The sequence below is a fragment of the Odontesthes bonariensis genome, chromosome 12 (genome assembly GCF_027942865.1).
Source record: "Odontesthes bonariensis isolate fOdoBon6 chromosome 12, fOdoBon6.hap1, whole genome shotgun sequence".
Classification (NCBI taxonomy): domain Eukaryota; kingdom Metazoa; phylum Chordata; class Actinopteri; order Atheriniformes; family Atherinopsidae; genus Odontesthes; species Odontesthes bonariensis.
The window spans coordinates 30,895,325-30,915,975 of record NC_134517.1 but is presented as its reverse complement, the minus strand read 5'-3'; the positions used below and the strand labels follow the sequence as shown (position 1 = coordinate 30,915,975).

The following is a 20,651-nucleotide window of genomic DNA, read 5'->3' as shown; positions in this document are numbered from 1 at the left end:
CCTGACTGAACTCCAGAGAGAAGGAGATACATTTCGGTCAGGTCAAAGTCACTGATTGCACATACCCTCGCCATTCTGTTTATATAAATGTGGGATTAATGGCTGCTTGGATGCTGTATACACTGGAAAAAATGCCCCTCCAAAAATAAGTAAAAAAAAAACAACAAATACAAGACATTTTTGCTTGAAATAAGCAAAAAAATCTGCCAATGGAACTAGTGAAAATCGGCTTGTCAAGATTTCTTGAAATAAGATGTGACATTTAGGACTTTTGAGTTACAAGTGATCTTGAAATTAGCTTAAAAACCTCTTCAAATAAAAAAAAAAAAGCTTGTTTCATGTGAAATATGACTTAAAACAAGATGTTTTCAAGACCTTTTCACTTAACAAGATATTCCAGATGTATTGTATTAAAACAAGTCCCTATATCTGTTGAAATGGTACTTGTTAGGCAATTGTGTCTCATATTAAGTGTAATGAGATACTCAATGAGACAAATATACTTGGTAAGATTTAGATTTTTTCCAGTGTATGAAGGTGCGTATGTGTTCCCAAAAATCCGGCTCAATTGGTGCAAGTATTGGATGAAAAAACCAACAGTGATGTGCACGTATCTATTTCTGCCAGAGAAGATGTTCCCTTGTGTAGCTATGGTAGAAGGATAACACAAAAAAGGAGGTTAGTACTTAAAAATGGTCTACTTTAAAGATATCCCCTTGATTTAAGTCAAACGGATTAAGACCGAATCGCTTGATGTCCTAAAAAAACAAACAAAAAAAACAGGTAAAATGATTCCAATTCCTGCCAAAAAAAAGGCCCTAGTTAAAGGTTCTTACGGAGATTGGCTGATCCTGTCCTTTAAGCTAATGCTAATGCATTTGCAACATAGCTTTGCATTAATCTTTTGTTGTGAAACAGCAAGAGAAAGCATTTTCCTGTGTTAAAATGCTAACCTGAGTGCCAACACTCCTCCATCTGCATCCTCTACAACATGTCTGATGATCAGCAGCAGCGGCACGTGCACTTTCACTCGTGTGAACACAGTTAGCTTGAAGGACCTCAGTGTTTACATGCAGTGAATGCTGTGCATGTGTGTTTACCTACCTGTCCCACCTCCTTCAGATTTCCATCTGACCCTCTGTCCATGAAAAGGGGAGCTCCAACCAACAGATCCATCAAACTGACAAACAGATTCAATAAAGAAAAGAACACACTTTTATTTATCTTATTACAGTGTACCTACATCCAGGTCTCACGTGTCAATGCTGCACATGAACAATTCTCAATAAAAACACAGCAGCGCATGTCCTCCAGGCCCAGCACTCATGGTGAGCACATTTCCTGCCCCATAAAGCTCTTGGAAGGTAAACGCTCCGATTGTCTGACACCTGCATTCGGGACTGTACATGAACTTGAGGTTCTTTTACTTTTAAATGCAGCAGGAACAGACTTAAAAGTCACGACATGTGACTTTTAATGTCACATTAGTCCAATTAAGAGCTGAAATTGTCAGATATTGTGGAGCGATGAGAAGTTTCCTCATAGTATAAATAGTAGACATATATGTGACATCTTAGGAGCTTTAATGACACCAGAAGGGCGTAATAACTCATATTAACAGTGGAACACGGGATGAAAACAAGCCCTCAGTCAGTAAATGTCAGGGGTCAAAGCCACTCCTTTAACACCTTTCCTGTTGGGGAGAATCATATCCAACAATTTCTGTAACTTCCTCAAACTGACTATCCAACATTTGCATCCGTTTCTCACTTTGGCTGGTCTCTCCCAGCTCTCCTTTTCCTTTGTATCAAGCAAACAAAAGGTTTCAACTAGATTAATGTCTACAAAAACAGTATAAAAATGTGTGCTATCATCCTTAAACTGTGACAACATCATAATGCCTGCTGCTTCTCTGTGGCAGTATCCATTTATCACTCCACCTTCCTGGATTCTTAGCCCCTATCTTTTTTGTGTCATCAAAACACATCCAGAGAACGTGAATCTGGTTTCACTTAGAGAGCATCAAAGCTGACGGTGGAAGAACAGCTTTGTGAGGACGTTTGTGCAGTATGAAGCATTTCCTGAGGGGACAACAGAGGTTATAAAATTCCCCACGTCCCTTTAAATACAGCATTAAGGAGCTCTGGAAGTGGAAAATGACTGGGCTCAAAGGGCACAGCCACACTTACCCGTCATTATTAACATCAGAGGCAGAGACTGAATGTCCAAAGTAGGCTGCCATCTACAAGACAGAGAGAGAAGAGGAGTTTTCAAAGGTGGCCTGTAAGAGATTTCACTCATTAACCAAGTTTCTTTGTACATTTCTAAACCATTATCATGAAAAAAGGAATGGGAATGTTTGGTAATCTACACACTGTGAACAAAACACTGGTATTTATATTTGTTTTTCATGCTTTTTCTTTTCTTTTAAAATACTACACTGTTATTTCACCAAAGAAATTTTACTTGATGCCTTAATGAAAACCTTCAATGGATAATTTAACTGATGTATATTGACACTAAGTGCAAACAATGGAACAACCTTCAAATCACAGGGGCTGCCAAACCTCTCCAGCCGTTTGACTCTTCCTGATGGACTACTGTTGTAACATGGGCATTTCGTTTCAAAGTGCTACACTGGATCTAAAGGAATTTGGGACTGTAGTGTCCTTTACTCTAAAGTTGGAAGGGAGCAGACGGTGAGGGGAGGACATGCAGCAAAGGGCCCAAGCCAGGACTCTAACCTGAGCCGACTATGTTAAGAAACTTTAGCCTGGGGCGGTCGGTGGCGTAGTGGTTAAAGCAGCCGCCCCATGTACAGAGGCTATAGTCCTCGCTGCAGCTGGCCCCGGTTCGACTCCCGCACCGAGCGGCCCTGTGCTGTATGTCTTCCCCCTCACTCTGCCCCCTGCTTCCTGTCTCTCTCCAACTGTCCTATCATTAAAGGCATAAAAAGCCCAAAAAATACTTAAAAAAAAGAAACTTTAGCCTCTGTACATTGATAGCAAGCTCAACCAGTTGAGCTATCTTGGATTTTTAAACATGACTGCCACATCATTTCTGCTGGTCTCTATAACCTGGCCGTTAGCCCCTGATGTATGCAGTTCTGTGCTCTGAAACAGCAAAGAGTTGGAGCTAGTGTAGTACCATTTAGAACTGGTCCTAAGTTAGGCTCTTCTTTGCTGAAAACCCCCCCTGAGAGTGCCCTTGAAGAGAAGATAAGTAGCCAAAAGAATTGGTGGAGATAAAGATGAGGAGTGAAGGACAGATGTAAACAAGCTCTTCAAAAGGAAGAAAAGCTGATAAAAGTGAGGTTTCTGGGTTCAGGGATGAGTTATGGAGGACAGGCAGGAAAAGTGAAGAGGAACTCTGTCATTAACTCTGCTGATCACAGCCTCTCTCTACTCTCCCCCCCCTGCTGCTCCAACACTTCTCCATCTGCAACAGGAGTTTATTTAGGGTTCACACACTCTTTTTTTTATCTTCAGGGGATCTAACGAACGGTTTCCTCACACTTTTTCAGAACAATTAAAATCATACTAAAGCACAGCAGTGACAACAAAGCTGTTCCGACCCCGAGCAAAGTCTATTCCACATTTTTCTTTGTTGTAGGCGGACAGGAAGGAGCGCTCTTTTTATGAGATTTATATCTTGGGTTTTAAGAGAACAACTGATGTGAGACGAAGTTATCTTAGAATGTGCCAGCATCTGTGTTTGCACTGCAGATACAGCTGAAGTGGTACTGCATTCAGTTTGAAGGTGGATGGAAAAGGGTGCGTGTTGTCAGAGGTGGATTCACAAAAATGTTCTCTGCGCAGAAAGATAGGCTTTTGTATTTCAATTAATAAATAATAAAAATAAAACAATAACAATAACCAAAAAAGTGGCTGCTAATAAGACAGAGAGGAGTGAGGAAGTCTTTGTCCACAGTGTCCTCACTTGCGTCTCCACTGGATGAATTAAAGGAGCAGTGCTCCTGGTCTTCAGCAGCCACGTAGGTGCCTGCTCTGTTAACATTTCTGGGGTTTGACCACACGCTGAATACACGTTTGCAGTTCGTTTAGATGCTTCAGAAATACTTGAATATGACACCAGCTTCTGTCTCTAACTTGAATAGTTTTAAAGGAGTAGGGCGGCTCAGTTCCTGTCAGAAACTTGTCATTTGGAAATTAAAACAGCTATATTGTGGCAACAATGTAAACCATCCTGACAGCCGTCATGTTTGAGTTCCACCTTTTTCAAAACTTTGAGGATGATTTGACCTTTCTTGAACTTTAAAATCGATTCTAAAGATGAGTGCCAGAGCAGTGACTCAGTGTGACGTTTTCCTGCCCCTCATCGTTTTGAAGCTGGAGTCCTCGTCAGAACGACGTGACTACAGCGTCTAAGCACCATATATTATCCTGCATCTCACCTGAGAGCCTGTGAAGTTGATCATGGACTCCATGTTGAGGCCGTTGAAGATGCTTACCTGAAACATGATATCACAACAGAGAGACTATCAGCCGGGCTTCACATCAACTGCATCAGTTTTAAACCCTCCAGTACACAACCGTCCTTCAGCATTCACTGTTGGGCCGACAGACCAAAGGCCCTTTCAAAGCGCTGCGGCATTATTAGGACAGAAAAGAAGAAAAATAACATTCTCCTGGAGATTCAAGAGTTGTTTAAGTGAAGTTATCACCAACCTCTTTGCTTATTGGATACAACTGAGACGTCTCAAACATGACAATTTAACAGAAAGTTGTTTTTTCGCCTTTTTCAACTAAGGCTCAGACACCTAAGCGGTAATGGAAATGCCCATCGTGAACATCCTCTGATGTAGAGAACATGCTACTCTAAAAACTGATCTCATGGCTCATTATCGCTGATGTGAGAGAAAAAATAACAATGAACCCAGTTCAAACTAATTCTGAGGACCTCTCTGCAGCTTTCTCTTGCATATCGCCAAAGCGGGCGGTTTGGATAGTTTTATATCTCACGGTGTTGTCTTTGATCGGCGACCACTACTCTGCTTAACCCCTACAGGCATACTTAAAGTAGCCTTTACCACAACACCACATTAACTAACTTACACACCAAGAAAAGATAACTGAAACACAGCATTTTCTATTTAGTGATGTTTTAAAAGTTTCATTCAGATTTGCTCGACAGGTGTGATCCACTCACATATCCCAGTGCCTTGTCTCCTCTCGGTACTCCAGTCACATAATCTGTGCCGGTAAGAAAAGACAGACAGTTAATGAACGTCCACATGGACTGTATCACCATACAGAGCCATTATTGACAACAGCCATACCATAGTAAGAGCTGAAGCGTATAAATACCCGTTTACTACAAAAACAGAGAATCTGTCTTTTCAAAATATCTGCAGCACCTCTTTTTTCTCAGTAAACTCCTGTTCTCAAGCTCCACCGGTCAGTTTTGTTAGCTCTTCTCTGGTGTTTCACTGAATACATTATCACCTTTAACATTACAGCTTGGTTTGTTATGTAATCAGAATAAGCAGCAAAAATTGGTGGACTTGAACGCTAATTATAAAGATGATTTTACAGCAGATCTACAAACAGCCTCAGACCCCACATACACAACCAGTATAGCCTTTAGCCTTCAGGCCACAGATATAGCCAACTTACATTAAGACCTAGTGGGCTATATCAAGCTCTGTGCATTCATCTATCAGACTCATCCATGCCTGTGTCGGTGTAACTTTGTTGTGCATCCACAACACTTACAGAGAAATTACAATTATAGTGTTTTCAAATGATCTTAATTGTTCCAATGTGCAAATGATTCATTTTAGGCTGTAAAATACGGTGGTGTTTGTCAGGCTCTGTGTTGTGTGGGTTAATTGTGCTTTAAGCACAGGTGAAGTTAATTGATGATAGATCAAATCATTCTTAGTTTTAGTTGAGAAAATTTCCCGATAGCCAACATTCCCAACCTGAAACTGTTCGAGTAACTTTAACATTTAGGAGCAAAGAAGATGCACTGAGGTTCGAGAAGTCACATTTAGCTCAAGAAATGATGTACATCATCACTATAAACTGAGTTTCTTTCTTCATTCTGCCGGTTTTGTTTTTTGTTTTTGTTCTGCATTGACAGAAATGGTGTTTACAGTCGAAGGCATCTGTTGAAATAAACCTGCTCCTACCTTCCGTCCCATCATCGTTGAAGTCTCCAATTGACACAGAGTAACCTGTTAAGATGTGAAATAAATTTGAAGCATTAAAATCTACAAACGTTGTGTTTGTCCATAATAAACATCCACTACTTCACAGATAAGTCCACTCTAAATGTTAGGAGGCTAAAAACTGGATAATGATCAGCTCTAAACTGGCTGTAATGTCATTAATGCCCCATGTGTGTCCAGGTATGAGGATACATGTCAGAAATGTTTGAAAACTTCAACAGTGTCAGTTTACCAACTCATTTTAATACGATTTTCACTCTCTGAAATTTCTGGCCTGCTGCCTGGAACACAGAGAATGTTTTAAGTTTTATGTTCCTCTAGTGTTCTTAATCAACCAAGCCTTGGCCCTAAAGCTGAGCATTCATTACTGATAGAAACAAAAACATACACCTTCAATTCTGAAAGAGTTCAGCTCTGACCTGAGAATTACTCATTTATTTTTTAGATGTTAAGGGTCAAAGCATATATTTATGAAGAGTGAGTGAGTGTGTGTGAGATTACCGAGGTAGCTATCGTCATACTGGGCGCCAGCTGATTTGGTGGCGAGCGTGTTACTGTAGGGAGTAATCAGCTGTTTATTGAAGCGGGCAAAAATCTCAGAGATGTCATCAGAAATCAGCTGGCCTGAGGAGAGAGGGGGAGATCGTTAAAGATCAGAGGAAAAGAATGCGGAAACACGAGGGGAGGTTCGGGAACACGGAGGCTTACAACACAAATGTGAAATAATAGCACGAGGGAACACGAGAAATTAAAAAGCAGAAAGAAAAAACGTGACTTTACAAGACTTTGTTTACAAGCTGACAGAAAAAAAACCTACATAATTAAAGAAGCCACAGAGACATAGTGTTAACAGCTGCTAATCACAAACAGAGCAATGTGTGTGTGTGTGTGTGTGTGGTCAGTTGTGTAACTGAGTGTTGACTCAACAGGAAACAATAATTAGCCTCTCACAGCCCAGGAGGAGCCTGTCCACACAATCAGAAAACTGACTCAGCGCTCAGGATACAGTCGGTGTCACACCCTCTAATGTCAGACGTCCAGACCAGCGTGGATTACAACCCACAGCTGATACACGCTCACATCATCTGTTGCCCATCCCGCCAGCTCATTAAGATCTTAAGGTCGTGGTGAAAGACGCAGCAGTCCGCTGTGGGGCAAGGCAGCGAGTCACAAGGTCGAGGTTCGCTGTTTACATACGTGTGTTTACATTCTGACCAAATGCATTTGGATCTGTACACATGAAGTTTGATCTGGTGTATTTCAGCACAGACGCACAATAACCAACAGCAACATTAAACCTAATCGGACACTATTCTCGCAGACGTCGAAAGAAAATAGATGAATTATTCTTTTAGAAACAGGATGATTAAGCGTCTATTTTTAATTTTTATTTTGGGTATTTTTTACACTGAGTTATTTTCCAGAGAAGGAAAACTTCAGATGAGCTTTCACACTCGCCCAAACGAAGCGGACTGTGTGAGGAAACAAACTCTGGTTGGTTTAAAGCGGATTAAACAGCTCTGGTGTGAAACTATTGAAGAATGTAGGAGGAAAAACAACACAGACATCTCAAACATGACACTGAGATTTCATAAGACTGTGTTTTCATACGAAGGCCTCATATGCTAAAGAAATTTGTGTATTTCACAAATTCCTGAGAAGAAGGTAGACTACATACGTTCCTCCCTCTCTGCTGTGCTTCAGCACTAACGGAAACTGTCTTGTACCATAGACTGTGTACATGTAGAACAAGGTCAACAGCTGAAAAGCCTTAAAATACAAAACTGATGGCAACAGCTAAGCACTGGCTCGCATGAAATTCCCACCAGTTACTGCGGTGTGATTACTGTTAGCTCACTGTAGTTAGACTGCTGTTCAATTATCAGAAGTGAACTTCGTAATTTAATAGCCACAATTTCTTAAAGAAACGCCTTTTTGTCCAAACAGCTTTCAAGGCTCACTCTCTGGCTCCAATCTCCTCTCTAAATAAAATAGAGATTGTTGGTGACATCGTGGAAGGTTAATCCATTCATGCAGTCTATGTCATGTATGCACGTCCTCGTAACCATGGCAACTGTAAAAGTGGCAATGATTGATATTGGTTAGAGGCTCCTGTTTGGGTCTTCTTGATCGTTTTCAATGATTTTTTCACAGATTTTCTGTCTAGTGTATCACTTTTGGTTTCAACATAAATCATAAAAAGACGTTTTAATTTGACTTATCAAGTTAAGCTTTATTCAGTGTTTGAGGTTATTCAAACATTGATAGAAGCACAGATCTTATGGAACCCGATCATAAAGAGGTGTATTTCTTTGGAGTAAAGACCACACTCAGCATAAGCCAGCCCAGTCATTAAAAGAAGTTTGGAAGTTTTGGGGTAAGAAAAAAAACTTTTCTTTCTTGCCAAGTGTTGGATTCATGTTTAAAAAATTAAGCTCAAGTCAACAGCTGGCTAGTTTAGCTTAGACTAGTGTAAAGACAGGAAATGGGTGGAAACAGCTTGTCTGGCTCTGTCCAAACACAACATAAATCCTTTAAATGAAAACAAAAAAGAGGACAAAGAAAAAAAGGGAGAAAATGGATTCAGTGGGTCTACAAAGTTGGTAATAACATGTCAATGAACAGGAAAACTGTTTGGAGATTAATAGAGTGTGGTAGCCTTCATTTTCTGCATTTTGGTCTTTCGTCGGTGGGACTTGAACTGTAACCTGTAATAAAAGTGGGGTGTCTTTTCAGGCCTGTGGGAAATCCTGGGGATGAGGAGCTGCTGTGTCTGTCTGAGGCTGCCAGCTGGCACCACAACGTTTTCAAGGGGAATCCCTTTCTGCTTCAAGGTTATTCCCACTGAGTCGCCACAGACTCCAGAAACTCATTTTTAGGTAGAGGGATGAAGTGAAAATGGAGAAGACTGGCCTGGGTCTGACCTGTGTTTGAGTCACCACACCTGCTTCAAGGCTGCGAAAACATGATCACACACACACACAAACACACACAGTGTTAGTGCAGCACTCACCCTGCCAGTAGAAGCTGCCGGGTCCTCCCAACACCACTCTTTTACTCTTCTGAAGCCAGAAAAAAGAAAAGAGAAAGAAACTTTCACTCCGTATTCAGTCCACTTTCACTAAGAATCACACAGATTAAAACACATGGACTTCTGACCCAAAATCAAACGCATTAACCTGCTTTTCTTCACAACTTGACCACAGACCTGCTGACCACCTGAAGTGTATTTTACAAGAATCCTGCAGGTTTCTTTAAGTTTAATTATTTATATGTATATGTGTGTATATATATATATATATATATAAAACCCATAGATTAATTTTAAACAACATAATAGGTTCAGAACAATATTACTTGTAGTTGTTAGGACATTTCTAGCTGAAAATAAAGGCAAAACATTACTCAATCTGGATTACTCTCTGCCAAAAGATATGAAGGCCTTTGCAAATAAGAAGAAACGATTATTTCAAATCTCTTTAATGGCTTTAGCCAAAGAGAAAGAGATGTTTATTTATCTGTGACCTGTAAAGGTGTCAGAAGTTGTATCTCTGAAAGAGAGCCACATTGTTCTCCTGCTTCCAGTCTAAATCTGACTACAAATCTGAGTATTTGTTGTTCAAATCTTACTTGACCTTAAAGAAGAAAACTGTTCAATCTAATCTAGATGAGTCAACCTCCCAGACTCTGACATTCTGTCAATATGCTCTGCTCACACTGCTGCAGCATGAAGCAATGAATGCTGACTTTTCCGGGAGCTTACCTTAAGAAAGTCTGCACTGAAGCCAGCCTGGCAGAAACCCTGCCCTTCTGGTGAGCTGGCAGCTGGACAGATAAGTCAGCAACATTAGAGGTAACAAACAGAATATTTGAGTGATAATATCACATAACATGAAATATGTAATTATTTAAAACTTTATGAAATTGTATTTTTTTCTGTCTGCATGCTTAAAACAGCCACCTTCTGCAGTCCAAAACAGCCAAATGAGAGCAATGAGACTTAAACAAAACAAAGCTGTAGCTATAGCAATACTTAAAAAAAAAAAAAAAATCAGACTCACTAATAAGTTCAATTAAGACACAAATGATTTAACTTTGCACTGTTAGGTGTCCTCTGACATTCTAATTACCAACAACAGAAGTGAGGAAAGCAGCCAACTTTCAGCCACAGAGGACACACATACATGATCTGCAGGGCGAGTACTCCACGACAGTGGTTCCTTTCTTCAGGTAACATGTACCCACGGGCTCGCGGTCAGACAAACCGAAGGTTGACCAGTGGTACAGAGGAGCACAGGCCTGGAAAACAAAACACGGATATTTACGACCAATTTGCACTTCACAACTCAAAGGTCTGTTGGAAAACGTGTTCTCAGGCAAAAACTGCCAATATGTCATCACAGACTATCACACTGTTTATGACTACAGGAGTAAAGCTTGTGGTAAATATTTATGGTAAATATGAACTGGAATGAGGAAGGAAGTTGATGTGTAAATCTATTTTGCCTGCAAAGACACTTCTCGTCTCGTTTTTTCAAATATCAGCTACAGACTTGGTTTGAAGGTTCAGGGACGACTTTCGTCCACTGGAGACATTTCTCAGTGGATCAAAGTTTCTCCAGTGTAATGTCATTTGAGTTGTCACTGCAGGGACAAAGCCAAGGGAAGATAAAGCAAATCGCTGCTGTTTTTTTAAATACCTTCTCATTTTTAACGTCTGAAAAAAGAGCTGTTGCTCCATCAAGTTGTTCAGTGCTGCTCCATCTTTATTTCTGTTAGGGACCAACAGGGCACATCGTGGTGGGTATGTGTGACGTGCGTTTTTGTGTGCAGTATTTCTTACCAGGATGTGTTCTCCATCAGATCGCACTGATGCACCGAGCCACTGCCTGGATTTAAATTCCATCTGAACTCCTTGAGCATTCTTCCTATCGTCTAAGAAAAGAGGGTTATTGTTATTAGCTTATTTACATAACACAAATAAGACACTCATCTACATATTTACACTAATAAAAATATATATGTAAAGCTATTGTGTTAGACTGACATCCAACTGAATTCGTACTAAAGCCAATTTGTCAAAGGCAAACTGTCAAACCCAGATCATTTTTCCTGCAGTGTATGCTCAACTGGACTAAAACCGGCTTAGGCACTCGAGCTTTTGAGCAGTAAAACACAAAAAAAAGCAGACAGAAAATGAAAAGGAATGGTTTTGATTTGCCACAGACTATTCTCTAGTCTCTGATGTAATTGTCTAACAGCAAAAAAAACTAATACCAACAAGTTTACATATTGTCACAAATAGTAGCAGACGCATGCTTCTGTTAATACATCAAGCCCCCTTCCATAGTTCTAAACAGAAACGAGGACATTAGTCCAATTAAATGGCCAAGTTAAGGTAGAACCGCAGAATCAGGGACAAGAGATGTGACCAAAGGCAACCCGATGTGCATCGATTTAAAGGTAAAACTAAACTAAAACTATATCTGCTCCTCCTACAGTTGTAGGATGTAGCACAACCATCATTAAAACAAATCTCCATCTGAGCAATGCACTGGCACAGATATATACATTCATTTGTTGAGAGGCCAACAAAGACACCTTTACAAACCACCAAAAATGTCAAGTAAAATTACAGGATCTGACATGAAGAGTGCATTTTTTTTAAATATATATACGTTGTGATATTAGTGACACAAAACAAATTTCAACGGAGGAGGTGTGAAATCAATACAAGTGCAACATAATTTACATTGAATAGGCCACAGTGTTGGGTATCTAAGATAACAGCTAACCTAAAAGACTGATAATAGTTTGGTTATTTCTTGCATTTCAAGCTCTAATAAATAACAGAACTGGGATGAATTCTCTGCTGTTGTCATTTCTTATCAGTCAGGATTAGGAATAAATCCAACTTCAACCCCCTTTGCTTTTCAACATACACAGAACAGAAAGAGAAATTATCATAATCTTTCCATGATTTCAAACCTGTGCATCAGCGACCAAAAGTAACCAACCAACACTACGAGTTTAAGCTGTTGTCTAAGCCTTTCCAACAGTAAATGCCAGTCCGATTCTTATTCTTGTCCCGTCTCTTGCTCTACACTTCATCTTTTTTCCTCACTTCTTCACAAAGGCTGTCCTGAACCAACCTCGAACAGAGAAACCAAACTATCTAAATAGGCTTACTCTATGTATTTTATAACATACAACAAGGACTTACTGGAGAAAAAAATAAAAAATAAACAAAATGACTCCTTTATCAGTCTTTAGAAGCTGTTGGCTAAAGGGTTTGAGGTGTACCTGTTTATCTCCGTTAAATCTACATTAACCTTAAAAAAGAAGTAACAGCCTCATTGGATCGCACCTTTCCTTTTCATTTCACAGTAGAGTGACTGGACAATCCAGGCCAGTTTACTACTTTATTCTTATCCAACGGCAAACTTTTTCTCTGCTACCAAGTGCCACAACCTTCCATTCAAACAGGAACAGACTTGGAATTAAGGTAGCCTCATGACATACACACAGCTGAGGCTAAAAATTACTTTGCAGTGCATTGAAACATCTAATCTAAAAGTCAGTGAGCAGATGGACAAACAGGGTGAACATTTGTGGGATAGTTAAAAGAGAGGCAGGACAGAATCAGATGATAAAGCGTCAGCTAAGTGTAATGTAATGTAATGTAATGTCATAATCACCTCAGACTCTTTATCTCATTGATTTATTGAAATGATTGCCTTGAGAAGTTTGCAGACTACTGGCAGTTTGTTAAGCAGCTTCATAAAGTTGAAGGCTTGAAGGGGTTCCCACATGTGCTGAACACTTGTCACAGAATATTACTTCCCTCTGCAGCCACACAAATCCCAATCTATCCAATGTAAACTTGAGCTAATGTGGGCTGTCATTTATTGGCAATATCTTAATCTCTGCAGCAGTCGGTTTGCAACTGCACATGAAGAAACTATTAAAGATTTTGCAATGTTCAGACCAAGGTACCTTTGAGTGTTCAAACAACAAAGATCCGTCCTTGCAATTTACTTAGGTGTGCAGTTCTTGCAACAATATGAGTCATGACTGTAGCTGAATAGGGCTGTTTGCTGTATACCATGTATGGTCTCAAGGAAAATAAGAAGGTGAGAAATTCGCCTGTTAAGTTTTCAACCAGGCTCACCTAGCAAGGGAAAATCCTTGCAGGTGATGGCCTTGATAAGCTGCCTGAGACACTGGCAACAGTTTACAAAGCTTTGAAGAGTCTAAACTATGACACACAGTATTTTCTTTTGTTCATAATACTCCAGTTAAGAGGAGTAAGTGTGTACCATCTTTTGACTGATACGGTACATGTATCAATCCAGCATTGTTGATGTCAGGAGGAGGCAGCAGCTGGCCACTAAGCTGGAAGTCATTGCTGAAATAAAGGGATGAATCACACGTACATCTGACACATGGGAAGCAGAGGAATTAAAGACGATAGGAAGCAGATAAATATTGCAGTCTGGTCTGGATATTACACACAGGCAGTGAAGAAATAGTTGGGATTTTCCCCATCAGAATGGGAAACTCCAGCCTGAGGAAAAATCTTGGCTGTGGAAGCTGAATTTGAAAGATTTTCAGGACTGTTTGGTTGATTAGACAGAAATTAGGATGTTTTAGTGCCCATCAGACATTGTAGATAAACAGTGAGGGGATTATTTTCTCCAGTTTGGCAACAGGTTGGATATTTCCTCCCTAATCTCTTATAATGGTGGTGAATCAGCCGATGCTGCCAGCTAGTTACCATCTTAACAGAACTGCTGCCATGACAACTGACTCTGTCTCTTTGTTTGTTGTTAGTCTGTGGAGAACTCCTTAACCAAAGAAATTAGTTCAAGTCGACACAAACACTGTGAGGAGCAGGACTAAGAGTCTACAGCTACTATATCAGCGCTCTGATGCTGCACTTCGCTAACATTAGCACGCCATCACTGCTAATGCAACTGCTCGATATCTTCAGCAACTTTACACCGTGTTTTATCGTGTTATTATTTGCTTTTCAACATCAAAACAAGATCATTTAAAATTAGTTTTAGTAAAAAAAACAATGATTTCTGCACCAAAATTCATGAAAAACTGTAAAACAGCTGTTAAGATGTTGGAGAAATGCTCTCAAAACTCTGTTATTCTCCGGTGGCGCAGCAAAAAAAGTCTATAGCATCCATCCAGCTAATAAAAATGCCCATACAAATGTTACTTACTGTAACGGCACAGAGAAGAAGAAAGATGTCATAATTACAGAGCACAATTTGTGCGGTACTGGTTTGCGTTTTATATTCTAAATCTGTCGTTGGTAGGAGATATTTATATCTTTCTTCCTTTTACATGCTGCCCAGAAAAGCAGAAAAATAAACCCTCAAAATATATAAAAAGAGGCACCGCACTGTGACTGGGCGAGTCACATGATCTAAAACAGTATTTTAAACAACATTAGGAACAAAAGCATGTGGTGCATCATGGTTAGAGGGCTCAGAATGGAAGGGACCAACAATGAGTCAGAGTCACACCACACTCACGGACGAATTCCAGTTAATTCTGTTTACTGGGCCAGTGAAGCTTTGGCCAGTAATCATGCAGGTCAAATTAACAACAAAGACGGCTTTTGTAAGAGAACGCACCCACATACACATACGCAGAACAATATATCGAGGCCACTCGCTAATGGCATTACAGCCAGAGGAAATGACCTCGGTGAGGACGTTTGGTATCTGTCAGAGGCTGCAGGCTTCAGCACTACAGATGCTTCCTGATCCAGCTTTCTGTAACATCAGGCTACAAGCTGAATACTGCAGGAAAGCAAACATCCAACACAAACAGCCGCCTCCACAACTTAAACTTACTGAGACAAATTCCCCTTTTAAGGGCATAAATGGCTGGAAGAGAGTTATACATGTTCCTTAGGTGTTCAACTGATAGATAGATGGGCTTAGATCAGCTTATTAAGGATTTATACTACACTGTACCTATAAAGCATAGCTTGGCTAAACTACAGAATGTAGTAATGTAAGGTAATATGGTACTTTATAGTTTGCTCATAACAACAATAGCCTAGTGAATGGTCCTTATTAGGAGCAGCTATACAATCTAATGAGACAACCCCATGCAACAGCTGTACCTTGTTATGTCTTTGTGAGGCTTTACATCAAATATTTTGTTTTATAACTGAGCAAAGAGAGATTATTTTTCTACTCTAAGATAAAAGCATCTAGATGCACTATGAAAAAATGAAAAGAACCAACCTGAAACCTGATCAGTCTATAAAAATCTTTGTTTTTTCTCGTGATGCATGGAAATGGAACATAAAAACTTTCTCTTGATGGTGTCAGATTGTGAAGGAGGCCTTAATTTGCTTTGTATAACCTTTAAATTAGGAAATGTGCAGATATGAATCAGGGGAACTCAGATCTGTGAGTGTGTGCATATTACAAGAGAACATAAAAACAACCATCTTTCTCTTATTTTTAACACGTCTGAAGGAGGCCTTATTCTGTCTGAAATGACAGAAAGCCATCATTTAAACGTGCCACATATTAAGTGACTGAAAGGCCTCATATACACCAGAATGTGCAGTATTAACACCGTTGTGTTGTGTATGTGAAGGGGGCAGGGCGACAGAGTTCAAGAGTGTAGCGTTATTGTCGTGTCAAACTTTAGTGACTGAGGTCTACCACAGAATACCAACCAGACTCAGCTACACAGCGACTGTCACACAAACACACACAGGCCTCTCTCTCTCTCTCTCTCTCGCCATTTTTACACTTAACTTCTGTGTTAGCCACTAAAATGTTCCCTTCTGTCAGTTTTTCCTTTCAACTGATTCCAAAACTGACAGAGTTGTGTGTATTAAACACAGCCTGAATATCTTTCAGCAACTCTAATCGAAGAAAAAGATCATTCATTTCTATCTGCAACAGGCCCAAAGTGTAAAAGATGTAAAATGTATTTCATCAGCTGCCATGTTAGAAGACGGTGAGGACATGAAAAGTTTTAAGAATGACATGATCGCGCTTTGAAACAAACAAGGATCTGTGCCGCCGTTACTTCACAGCATGTTCAGCCTAAGCCGCTCTGCCTCCGCTCCCTGAAAGCAAACAGTCTTTAGTAAAGTCATAAGAGAACGTGATTGGTCAAAGAACATGAAAACACACAAAGATACTGCACACGCTACAGCCACTACATGCATGTTTATGATCTAGAACTTGGCCTCTGAAAACTAAACACAGAAACTAACCAGCTGTGAAGTCCCACATTTACTGAGTTGCACCATAATTTGGATACCTGCCATCTCTTCAGTTTTTAATTCATGAGGTGCAAATGCAACCAGAGAAAAAGTCTGCAAAGGTATGTTGCCTTTTGGGGAGCTCCCTGGTGCCCAAAACAATTTATAATTTTTTAAGGCACCTCTCATTTCCCCGTTTGTGCCTTTTCACATCCATCCTCCTTCATCCTTAATGCTCATCTGACATCATAACACACAGCGGGATTATTTGTTGCCATGGTTTAAAATGACTGCTACGAAGCAAACTTCTGGTAACGGATGGACTAAGATGGCTACTGAAACTTAATTTATTCTTATAAAAGTTAGTGTCACTACCTCTATGATATGATCCATTCTGCATATAGTACAGTACCAAAGGAATCTGAATCTGCACGAGTTTCAACAAAACAAAAAGGACTTTATTTGCTCTCTTTGTGGCAAGTCTGTTCACATCGACATCGTTATCATTATCATTACAACACCTGGCGGTGATTGCCCAGAGGGAACCATTCAAGTTGCATCCCAACCTGGTTTGTTCCTGTTTTCTTGTGCCAGGCATATTCATTCTTTGTTCTCAAGTTTGAAGATGTAAGGACTTGATAATGTGAAGGAAATCTCACCCGTTACCGAGTGTAGTCACCAGTGGTTCTGTAACACTGCTGCTTTGCATGAAGATATCTTATTTGTAATAAATTGCATAGTGACTGATTATTCAATACTATCCATAATTACTGTATAGTTGTTTTGTTTTTAATGTGTTTATTTATTCTTGATAATACTATTATTATATTTTAAATTGTCAATGGAGCCCTGTAGCAAAAGAATCCCCCCCTTGGGGATCAATAAAGTTTATCTGAATCTGAGCCAAATCTTAAGGGTGAGGAAACACTGTCCACACCCAATGCGACGATAAGCCAGTAATAAACCAGACTAATTAATTGGCTTCATGTGCTTTACACTCTTAAGCCTGGTTTATAGTCGGTAACGCAAGACGCGACGCAAGCCCTTGCGCGGTTGCAAGCCCCCCCTTGCGTGCTTGCGTGTGTCACCTCAATTTTCTAAACTTCACGCAAGACGCGAGCACAAGCCACTATCTACATCACATCCGGCGGTGTGTTCATCTTCCGGTTTCATCCCCTAATAAAAGATCGCTGTTTTCAAACGCCAAGGTAGAAAGCAAAGAAGAAGAAGAAGAAGCAGCATGAATCCCATAGACATAATATATATATAATATATTATGTCTATGATGAATCCACTCGAAGAGAGACTTGCCGAAGAGGTCTTGGCGGTGAATTTCCTTTCATCGTAGTAGGCTTGTCATTGAAAAAACCCGCTACTCCACCTACTGTCCTGGCGGTGAATCGCCACGCAGCACACGCAACCGCCGACAAAGCTAAATGAAGCATAAACGTCTCGAACCATTAACAAAAGTGCAAGACGCAAGCGCAAGGACAGTTAAAAGAAGTATAACTCAGCCTTTAGTGTTTACTTCATGCAATCCAAAACAGTTCTGCAACAGGGTCTTACTGTATCGATGATTTTTTTTTTTTTTTTTTTTCAATCATGGTCATATTTACAGTGAATAATGGTAGAGTTTAGCGGTGCTGCTGCACTATACAGCATCATATTGACCTGATACACAGAACCAGTCTAAACTTTGAACAAACATCCAGAATATATCAGAGGAGGTGTAAAAACCTTTGACTGGTCCTGAAAAACTACTCTTAATCACTTATCACATGGGTATCATTGCTGATGTTTTGCACAGAGTGTTTCTGGATCTGATGCTCCTTCTTCTCAACTCATCTGAAATAACACATGCTCTGACTTAGATGCTCTGACAGTAGATGTTTTAACAGATGATTCAAAGGTCTTTATGAATACCCTCCAGCAAATACTGCATTTTTGTCATGTGTGGTGTTTGTTGAACACACTTTGTAGGCACGAGCCCCTTTCTTCTGATGTTCATAGACGCTTTTTTTACAGATAAAAACAAAACAAGCCATTGATTCTGTAGTTTAGTTCTGGTTTCAAATGTACCTCCGCTCTTTCATCAGAACCTCTAAAAAGACATCACCCTATTTCAAATTTAGCGCTTACTTTTAGTGAACTCCACAACAAATTACAACAGAGGGGCGGTCGGTGGCGTAGTGGGTTAAGCAGACGCCCCATGTACAGAGGCTACAGACCTCTCTTAAACTTTCCTGACAATTAAAGGCATAAAAGCCCCAAAAAATCATTTAAAAAATATATAAATTTTAAAAAAAAATACAACAGAAAGCCCAGATAAAAAACTAAACCTATTTAAAGCAATATATGTTTAAAGTAAGAAAGATCAACTCTTGTTGGACTTTAGCACACAGTGAACACCTTAACTTTTGTTATACCAAACCAAGAAAAACTCTGAATAACATGAACTGATTTTATTTCTTTAAACCTTCCTTCCATTTAAGACTTCAAGCCATAAAAACAGACATGCTGCCTCTTTTTAGCCAATACAGACAACACTGTATAAAAATCTAGTGAAATCTATAAAGTTATTAGTGCTGAGTGAAGCATAAAAGTAAAGCTGTAAATGAACATGTAGACATGGAGCTGTGGCTCGCTGAAAGAGCCGTGCAAAGCTGAGGGCAGCTGCAGATTCAGCTTGTAATCAGAATTGTTCTGGAGTTCAAGAAGCAAATCAATTTTGCTGCCAAATTATATACAGAATACTGAAAATGATAAATGTCACCGTGTAAACAGTCACAGTTATGCTGAGACATAATGAGAACCTTTAACTTATCACTGCAGTAAAGAGATGTTTGCAGTATGGATAAACAAAGGACTAAGGGCTCTTACACAGCATGAGGATGATAAAGAGTATTCTGCTGTTTTCTCATGTTGTCTTTGTCTCATGTTTAAAAGAATTTAAGCAAAGATGTTACATTAAGAGCTTATTCACTGTGCCAAATAACCGTCAGAAGGATTTCTCCCTGGCAGCTGAGCCGGCGTATAAGGCGCTTTAAGCCATGAGTTTGCTAACATACAGAGACTCCACACTCCTTCTGCTTTATTGCCAATTCCTGAACAGGCCCTGACATGAGATAACAGAAGAACGCTGAGCTGAACTCTCATCATCCCATCAATAATACACTGTCACTGTAAAAATGTGAAAGCTGCCTCAGCCTGTTATTAGGATTGAAAATGGCCGAGTGGTTTTCTTCTCGTTACAAATCATTTCTGTGCTAGAGTCCGACTGCTAACACAGACAAACACGGGGACTGTCTGGAAACAAGCCAGCTGGTTGTGATCACCATCACTGTTTAATGCCCACTATTCTGCAGCGGCATCGACTCAATGTCATTATTAATACCACATTTCCTGCTGCTCAGGGAGCCACAGAGTACTAATGGATTTATTCAGGGAAAACAGTCTCATGGTAAAAACGCTGACTGCAAACAGCTGAACTGAGCCAGGTCTGCATTAGTCTCTGCAGGCCATGGTAGCTATAAAAAAAAAAACAAAAAAAAAAAAACAGGAGTTTCCAGTACCTGTGTTGTCAAACAGCAGCTGCTGGCAGGCGGAGGAGCTCCTCCAGGGGCAGCTGTACACCGCTCCTCGCTCTATAACGCTGCTGGAGGACGACGTGTTGGCCCGAGGCGCTCCAATCAGAATGTCTGCGCTGCAGAGAGGTGAGGAAGTCATTAGACAACAGCAAAGACACCAACTCACACAAGAAGGCCAAAGATAAGTGGAAACTTTGGTAACCGAGACGTTCTCAAAATGTCTGAGGAATCGGGTCATTGTTCAAGGTTGTCCTTGCACACATGTACGAAACGGCAGTAAATGGGTCAGCGTTAGATAAAACAGGAGGCATGGCGGGATACAAAAGTGCACTTCAAAGATAGAACGCAGCAATGTTTTCCATACGTTTGAAATGTACTAACAAATAGGCTAAAGAGTCAAATATAGAAAACAGGCAACAAAACAAAATGACAAAGCAAACACAAAGACTCACAGTTAGGGGTGGGCGATATGTATCGTTTGCGAAATTATCGTGAATGTTATTTTGACGATGAGTAATTTTGCAATATCGAGATATAGGCAAAAAAAAAAAAAACATTTTTTTTTTTTTTTTTTTTTTTTTTTTCAATCGCCAAAAATCAATAAAGTGCGGCGCCAGTG

General features: G+C 40.0%; 1 protein-coding gene across 1 annotated transcript in view; it reads right to left on the bottom strand.

The window, feature by feature from the left end:
* Positions 1–20,651, bottom strand: part of itgav (integrin, alpha V) — a 44,244-nt gene that overhangs the window by 18,533 nt on the left and 5,060 nt on the right. The window contains exons 2-12 of the mRNA XM_075480090.1: positions 20,018–20,148; positions 11,037–11,128; positions 10,378–10,492; positions 9,957–10,018; positions 9,207–9,255; positions 6,695–6,817; positions 6,155–6,199; positions 5,170–5,213; positions 4,415–4,471; positions 2,190–2,242; positions 1,105–1,180 (exon numbers count right to left, since the gene is read on the bottom strand). Coding sequence (XP_075336205.1) covers positions 1,105–1,180; positions 2,190–2,242; positions 4,415–4,471; positions 5,170–5,213; positions 6,155–6,199; positions 6,695–6,817; positions 9,207–9,255; positions 9,957–10,018; positions 10,378–10,492; positions 11,037–11,128; positions 20,018–20,148 — 847 coding nt within the window. The remainder of the gene's footprint in view (positions 1–1,104; positions 1,181–2,189; positions 2,243–4,414; positions 4,472–5,169; positions 5,214–6,154; positions 6,200–6,694; positions 6,818–9,206; positions 9,256–9,956; positions 10,019–10,377; positions 10,493–11,036; positions 11,129–20,017; positions 20,149–20,651) is intronic.